The sequence below is a fragment of the Seriola lalandi genome, unplaced genomic scaffold, assembly GCF_002814215.2.
Source record: "Seriola lalandi dorsalis isolate HSWRI2012SDOR001 ecotype SW California unplaced genomic scaffold, Sedor1 jcf7180002054898, whole genome shotgun sequence".
Classification (NCBI taxonomy): domain Eukaryota; kingdom Metazoa; phylum Chordata; class Actinopteri; order Carangiformes; family Carangidae; genus Seriola; species Seriola lalandi.
This window is the reverse complement of record NW_019525450.1, coordinates 4661779-4670390: the sequence shown is the minus strand read 5'-3', so window position 1 is coordinate 4670390 and position 8612 is coordinate 4661779. Positions and strand designations below refer to the sequence as shown.

Genomic DNA, 8612 nt, shown 5'->3' with positions numbered 1-8612 from the left:
TCTGAACTGCTGTGGCTCCATTTCTTTATGATATTTTGCTAACAAAGCGTTACTGTATTGCAGACACTAGAGTTACTCATTTGATCATTCTTATGCTACAGCAACAAACATTATTTTTGATACACTCACCTTTACCCTTGTCAGGTTTGTAATATTGACCCTTTTCAATTTGATGACCCTTTGACAAAAAAAAAAAAAATCAAAATTTAAAAAGTTCAAATTTAGATTTAGACAAACCTTTATTGAGCAATGACTTGATGAAAAATTTCAAATGTTCAAGCTGCCTTCCTTCTTCATGTCCATCATATTTCTGATCAACTCTGGTGAATGTAAGTATGAAAATATGTGCTAAACTTCCCATGAAACTGCTCCCGTCGGACCATATTTCTAATACAGAATACTTTATGTTCACAGTCAACTTGCCTGATGATATATGAGCTATAAAAAAAATATATATAGAATCGCTTTTTGAAACTGACCTTTACTATTTCATACATTCATTTTATCATTTTAAGTTACTGTTACTTAAGTTACTGTCAGAAGATTGGATGTCTTGTATATGTAACATTTCTTTTAGATTATATTTTGAACATATTGCTGTAGTAAATTTTTTTTTTTTTATCATACTTGAACTTGACAGTTGTTTAATTGCAACAATACTTCAGGCATTGCTGTTTTTGTCCAACAGTAGCCTACAACATTGGGATTGTCCATACTCGTGAATCTCATGAATTCGCTTCTGAAGATGCCTCAGACTAGAGAGAAGCTGCAGAGCTCAGACTTGTGGGCTGGATACTGCAGACAGGTGCGGGGAGGCACTCAGTGCGGGTCCTGGGTCTTTGTACCAACGCCCTGCAGGCAAACTGTCAGTGGCTGCAGAGCCTCCATCGACAGACTCAGGAACAGGAAGAGATGTAGACGATAAAGTCCATCGTTTGAAGTGGTTCAGCTCAGAGGCACAGCTCAGAGACTCAGACATAAAGGCTCACACTGTGTCTTTCTCACTCTATGTCCTGCACGCACACCTCTTACTCACACCACAGCATGTGAACGGCAGCAAGATGGCCCTCACAGAGAGATTGGGGTCCAACTTCTGATTTTGTAATCTTTGAATCTCTCTGTTTTACGGCCTGTGGCAGTGTTGAGAATTAAACCAAGGGTCCTTGCCCAGTTCATCCCAGCTGTGACTTTAGGAATTATTTACATGTTGGCACTTTGTCCGCCAACAATCCTTTATCAATGAAGAAAAGAGTCAAGGTTGGTGATTGTTTCACTGGGTTTGAGTGTCTTTTACTGGGACTGGGAAGTCAAATGTCAAGTATTGAGCATGAGATCTCCCTGTCCAGAGCCCCACTCTACAAAATCCACTTCCCCGCTGGATTGAGGAGGACTGTCCAGAGAGATACTGCGCCGCTCCCCAAACACTTTTTCCTGCAGTTCAATTATGTCATTGCGGATGTCGGCCATCATGAGCAGAAGGAAGTCGAAAGAGCCAGGTGGTCCCTGGAGACAGATGGGAAATTGAAGAATTGATTAAGGTGCCTTGCATTTTGCAAAATTGCAAAAAACACATTTATGTCTTGTATAAATTGAACTGTGATAGACTGATTACACTAATTAGCTACGAAAAATAGAAGAAAAGAACTAATTGAAAAGAACTAGAAGAAAACTCTTGATCTGGAAAAGAAAACATGGCCAGTATGGCAGCAAAGAACAGTTCAAATCCAAACTAAACCACATATAAGATATGCATTATGTATATGTTGGATAGGTGACTATTAATAGACTAGCAGATGCAATTGTTAAATGGCAGTACAATTTCTAGGTATACATAGATGTAATGCCCATTCTAAAATAGGTGTGTAAATTGTCTACAGTTACATTATGTAGATGAAGATATGGAGGCTGTTTTTACAGTATAAAATGTATTTGTTTGCATTTGTAAATTAGTGAAGAATGTGTTTAATCCATAAAATAAACTTACAGGGGGACCTCTGGGACCTGGAGCTCCTCTGTCACCCTGTAGATGAGAAACAGCACAAATTAACCCAGTTTCAATACAGCAGTCTGAGACTGGAACTAAAGTTACAGTGTAGCATCATATATGCACAGAGCACCAGCAGTGAGTCTGAGTGCCACAATAAAGACAGTGACAGTAAACCAAGTGGTTTCAAATAAATATCATTATTTATTTGCAGGCATTAACAGAGTTTGTGCAATACAATATATTTGTCAATGTATCTTCCGGGAAGGAGGACTCAAAGAAACAGGAACCATGACAAAGTTAGCTTCAGTGGAGTCTATTCACTCAGTGACACATGTTTGAAGGTATTTCAGACACTAGATGGCGACAGTGTGGCTCCACACAAGCATTAAGCAGACACAACTACAGTCAAGAATTCCAAACACATATAAAGAAAATAAAGATAATATAATGACCTTTATTCCATGACTTCCTGCTGCCCCAGGTGGTCCCTGTATGAATGATAAGACATGGGTATAAGATGTTCTGCAAGCTTTTCAAAAACAACACCTGCAGACTGCTTTCAGCTGAGAAACCCACACTGAGTGAGTTAAAAAAATAGCTGTCATGGTCACATTATGAGGAGAAATAAGCCTTCGTGGTGCAGACCAGTGGATATACTTGGTTCATGTGTGGTGTTACATATGTAGAGCAGTGGGTTTATTTTCCTTTAGAGCAACAGTGTCCTGCTGAAGAGATGCTCATACAGAAATTATGACATGTGGTTTATTATTATTATGATTATTAACACTACTGCTGGTTGCTGTCTATTCAGGTGTGTCGATTGCAGGGTCCTGGTATTGGTCCCAAAGACTTTACACAGGGATGATTTGACTCATATAAAATGAACTTTTATGGCCAATGGGAAAGTTTTATAAGTATAAAACCTTCATGGTTTAAAAAGTCATAATAGTAGTATTTGACCTTGTCTTGTCTACAGTTCAGTAGACAAGACAGTTCAGAAATCTCTTTTAAGATGGTTTTTGGACCACTGGGACAAATATAAAGCAAGGCTGAGAGGCAGCACCGCATCCAGGTCCCTGAATACACCCGTGTATGTTTAAGTTTCATGGGAACTGTACGTGGTGTCATGTGTACTGTGACTACACAGTTAACATTTACTAGTTTACTTGTCATAGTTATTGATCAGCAGGCCAAAGAGCTACCAAGTGAGTTACTGATATGACACAGTTTAGTGAAAGTTTGTAGCAAGTAGCCTAATCGACAAGGGACAACATGATTTTAGTTTTTTTTTGTTTGTTTGTGTTTGTCATAATTCTATGGTTTGCTGTTGTGTTGTGACCTCCAGGTTACCGGACAGCTTTCTTTATGTCACTATGACAACCTGGACTAGAGGATCCGGAGGGAACTAAACCTTGTGATAACCTCTGAGTTATAGAACCAGGAGGTTTTTCTTACCACTGGCCCCCTGCGGCCTCTCTTCATATGCTTCGGGTCAGGCTCTGGACCCATGGGCCCCATGTCTCCCCGTGGACCCCGAGGACCAGGTGGGCCCCTCTCCCCCGGGTCGCCTGTGTTTCCTGGTTCTCCTGGGTGTCCTGGCGAGGACAGATGGTTCAAGTGAAAGATGTTTGGTGAGTGATTGACATCAGACGAATACATAACATAACAGCAATATCATAATAGAAAATACTAAGCTCCTCAGATGAGTCATTGAAACCCTGCTCACTTTAAAGCTCTGGTTTTAGAAATTAAGTCTAAATTTAAACTTAAAGGTGACTAAAACTCACCTGAGATGAGTTTTCAACTTGCCTGTATGTTTGCTTGCTTTTACTGACAATTTTTTTTTTTTTATAACATCTTAAATCATTTTGTGTATGGCATTTTCTTTTCTTTTATTGTTTTCTTGTCTATTCATTTTTTTCTTCCACTTTCCCTTCTTCTTTCTTTGGTGTTTTAGCATGGTGATATTGTGATGTGATTGTAACAAGCACTGAGTGCATTTGTCAATAACTGTCCCAGCACGAATCTGGAACCAGAGGTGGATTTGAGTCTGTGTCTATCATTTCACTTGCCCGATATTACCTGGTACCCCAGGGGCTCCTGGAGGGCCGGGGAGACCAGGAAGACAAGGGCTGTCAGAACTTTTTCCTGCCCTCCCCAGGGAGGGCTTGTCACTGCTGTTAGCCAGGCCAGGTACCTACAAACGCAAGAGGAAAGGCTAAGTAGCATAAATACAGATAAAAGGTGTGTGTAGTTTACTGAAATATTAGCAATTGGACCCCAATCTAAAAATTAACTTTTTGGAAATATAAATTCTTGCTCACTTTGCATCCATCACAATTTACATAAAATTATAACTGTAGTAAATGTTGAGACACAGAGTTTAGTTTTACAGTTGACTGTGATGTTTCTGCTTCTTTGCAATGTTTTTGTAGCTAAAACAATGTGGTCCAGTTGTGTATAGAGTAAACATGTTACCTGGTTTGGTGACGGTGTGTTGCCCAGCCTCAGTTTAAGCTGTAGCAAACTGTTTTTCATGTTCATAAAATCCTGACAGGTGAATGAGCAAGTACCAGCGCTCATCAAGGTGTCTGACTTCCCTGATGAACTCACTGCAAGACGAAACATTTAGATATGAAATTCTTTACATATAAATTCAGGCCAGGCATCCATTGCTATTTTTCCCTCTATCCAATCTACACATGCATTTATAAACAGGAGATTCTCAGTCACTGCTTGATGATTATACTGAAAAAATATAAATCACAGGTCGTGTCATTACACTCGTGAATTAAAATTTAAAAGCTGACCCATGTTCATCTTAGTTTTGATATATCATACTTTGTCCTCTACTGATACTGACATTAGCTACAAACCTGGACTGACTTTAGGCAGGTGGAAGGAAAAGGATAAATTCATTAAGCTCATGCATCTTGTGTATCTTGTGTAGGCCTAACACCTTCCCAGAGCGAAGACGCTGACTCAAATCTGCAGCTGATAACTTGGTGACCACCATAGGGCATAGGAACTTACAGTTGTGCACGGGGATGCAGGAGCGTTGGTCCGGTGCCAGTATGTAGCCAGTGTGACAGCGACACAGGAAGCTGCCCGCCGTGTTCACACACTCGTGGTCACACACGCTGCTTCCTGAGTGCTCACACTCATCAATGTCTGTATGAGATGATCAAAATCCAAGTTTGGAGGTTACTGTAAAATGAAAGCTGTTCGTGCAATGACACAAAGTGAAATGAAAGTCCAAGAGAAAGTGAGCAAGAGCTAAAGATTGAAGATGCTACAGTTCATATATCATGTTGACATTAACACGTCGGTACAGATTAGCTCTGAGATGTTCTCAGTCCTGACAGGTGAGATTTTTGTGGAAGTTGTTCATCCTCACTCCTTGGATATAGGTTTCTTATAGGTTTCTTTCATAATTTGGGAATTGTTCAGCCCTTTGTGTTATCTTTGAGCTATGTATAATAACTCCACATGATATTTTACATCATGTGTCACTGTGGTGCAGGTTTGGTCAGATATCTGCTGAATTGCTTTATGGCAAAGAAGGAAAATACTTTGCTGAACAAAACAGAAGAAGGAGTAATTTTCCAGTTAATAAAAAAAGAAGCAAAGAGGACGTTTTTTGAAGTGGGAGGGTGAGACATATACCAAACCAGTAATAGACATGGGGGTGGGTTGGGTGGGGTACTGACCCAGACAGTAAGGCGATTTGTGGTTGCGGTGTCTTTCTCGGTCGAAGCGATAGCCGGGGTAACACGTGCAGACAACTCGCCCAAAGTTGTCGGTGCACTGCTGCTCGCAGGGGGATGCAGCACACACATCTACGCCTACAGAGAGAGGGGGAGAGAGAAGTCATTAAAGTTATTCAGGATCACTGTCTGAAAACCAAAATCACCCATGAACACTTTTGCTCTTTATGACCACCACCTCCTTCCATTCATAAAGTTCCACATCCACAAGTGGGAACTGCCCAGCACAGCTACAGGTCCTGGGTCACTGTCATGATGTCATGTCTTACTGGGACACTTGAGAAAAGAGCCAGTTCTGCTTTTTCTGCTATGACGGGTCAAAAACTGTGTCCGAAACCTCTACCTCGTTCGCTCTTTCACTGCTCCCTGGTGAGTTAACACTCAGCAGTTTACTCTATAGTGAGCAGTAAATTGAGATGTGTGATACTTATGAATCATCATATTTTCATCATATCATCACTGACAGGTTTAGGGTCGCACAACTGTATTTGCATTCATGAGATGCTGTGCATTACATTGTGGGACTGTTGGCAGAAGGTTGTCTGCAGTCATGGCCACAGTTTTATATAGTGTGTAAATTTCACACTCATTTTGGATACTCAAATAAAATGACAAAGGGTAAACATCGTGCACTATATAGCAATATATATATATATGTCCAAGTTTGCTATGAAACAGGCCATGTAATGACTGGACTGCCACACCTGACGCTTTTTAAATTAAATGGGAAACACAGAGCAGAACTGAGGCCTTTTCACTATATGTGATATATACAGCACATACATATATATATATATATATATATATATATATATATATATATATATATATATCAGGCACAAACGCATCAGTTGAACATCCCATCAAGGTGCTATTCATTGGGGAACAGTGTCCTCTAGTGGCCAATGTAAATCACTGTTAGTCTTTGGAGGCATACTACAGTGTATTTCAAGTATCGACACTAAACTTACTGTTCACCAGTGTAACCAATCCTGATTAAGTAAGTCCAATTATAACTATAACCAGATTTTTTATGTGGATGACTACAACAAAATGTGGCAGCTGTCTGTGCCAAAACTGTGCGCATTTTCTTTTTTGGCTGTTACGTTGTTTGTCCCATTTATGCACTGCAACGTGCAAGTTATCTGAAAAGACGCCTTAAACATAATCACTCCAATTACTCAATAGGTCAAGCATAAAACCCACATTATCTGGACTTCTTTGACAAACGTGGTCTCCATATCGTGTTGTTCTAATTTAGAAAATGCTCAATTTGAAGTATATCATATTAGGACCCTGTGAAGTTCATGAGTCAAATTAAGAGGACAGTGTGTATGGTTTACCTACTTTCAGGTATGCACTGGCCCATCACAAACCTGAATCCTTCACAGCATTTCCTCCTGAAAAAAACACAGAGACAGTGATCACGTTTGTATTTCAACCACCATTTTCAATATGCTTATTTGCCCCCTTGACAATACTGATACCAATCTCATAACTATCCAGAAAATATGAAGCTGCAGTCTGTTAGCTTAGCTCAGCAGAAAAACTGGAAACCGGGAGGAACAGTCAGTCGGGATCTGTCTGAAGGTAACGAAATCCACCTGCCATCACCTCTGAAGTTCACTAACTAGGCCGTTCAATCTTGTTTGTTTTATCGATACAAAAACTGAAGAGCAAAACTCAGTCATCGAACAGACTATACACCAGGGGTGGGCGGCCTGTAACACCCACACCAGCAGTGCAGGTGCTTTAAAGGAGATCACCCTGCACCAACCTGCTCACAACATGGGGAGAATATCTTGCAGGCCTTTTGTAGCTCAGTAGCACAAAAGAGTTTGGGTTTGTTACCTGAGGAGACCAGGTGCATTTAGCTGTCTCAAATGTAAGTCATCTCTTTCACACAAGAGACACATTTAAAATACTGGCTGCATCCACAAATCAGGCCATGGAAGCTAGCTCTAAAATTTCTCATTATATTCCTAAATATACAGGAAACCATACACAGAAACATAAATGAGGCTTTTGTCCGCAATGAAAAGACTTTGCTTGATGAACTGTCGAACAAAAACACCATCATATCCAGGATTTAAGTCACTGATGTGAGCCGCATTACTGAAATGGTGGAAAATGTACACGTCCAGCAAACTGTTGAAAGGCCATTCAGCAACTGACAGTATTGACATACAGACCAGACCTAGAGAAGCAGCAAAATGCAGAGACAGTGATCACAGTAATTGGTAAGCCCAGTTAATATTTTACTTATTAGTAGCCATCATTACAACAAGGTAACTGAGTGAGGAGATCCTGCACAGATAACAGGCCTGCAACTCTATTATCATAGTACACAGTCAAAAATAAATAACATGCAATCAAATCATTTTTGTGGTCATTTCTGCACAGCCAGTTTATATATTACATAGTTACTGCAAACACTGCAGCTCCTGACACATTAAGGCACTACTTATTCTGATTTGGCATATTTCTCTTTTTGCTCCCTATACAGTACTTGAACTCTGACCAAATAAACAACCAAAAACCATTACTTAAACTCCAAGTTTTGACTCTTTTGCAGTCCCTGCTTTTGTGGATGTAGAATTTTTTGAATTACAACGTTGTGCAATGGAGACTGGGCAACAATTTCTCCCAAAATTGATTTATGGTGTTTGGCAATGACACTCGTCCAGCATTCCCACAACAATCCACCACATGTTACAGACATTACAGTTGGAAAAACAGAGAGGAAATGGCTCAGAAAGTGGAGTAGCACAGCCACGCAACAAATATCACGCACACACACACACACACACACACACACACACACACACACACACACACACACACACACACACACACAC

At 40.2% G+C, this 8612-nt stretch overlaps 1 protein-coding gene across 1 annotated transcript in view; it reads right to left on the bottom strand.

The window, feature by feature from the left end:
• Positions 1–220: 220 nt before the first annotated feature.
• The window catches only part of LOC111672274 (collagen and calcium-binding EGF domain-containing protein 1-like), a 31862-nt gene continuing 23470 nt past the window's right edge, over positions 221–8612 (bottom strand). Inside the window, exons 3-11 of the mRNA XM_023429660.2 lie at positions 7102–7154; positions 5698–5832; positions 5021–5158; positions 4466–4599; positions 4070–4184; positions 3443–3582; positions 2440–2475; positions 1985–2020; positions 221–1503 (exon numbers count right to left, since the gene is read on the bottom strand). Coding sequence (XP_023285428.1) covers positions 1315–1503; positions 1985–2020; positions 2440–2475; positions 3443–3582; positions 4070–4184; positions 4466–4599; positions 5021–5158; positions 5698–5832; positions 7102–7154 — 976 coding nt within the window. The 3' untranslated portion in view covers positions 221–1314. The remainder of the gene's footprint in view (positions 1504–1984; positions 2021–2439; positions 2476–3442; positions 3583–4069; positions 4185–4465; positions 4600–5020; positions 5159–5697; positions 5833–7101; positions 7155–8612) is intronic.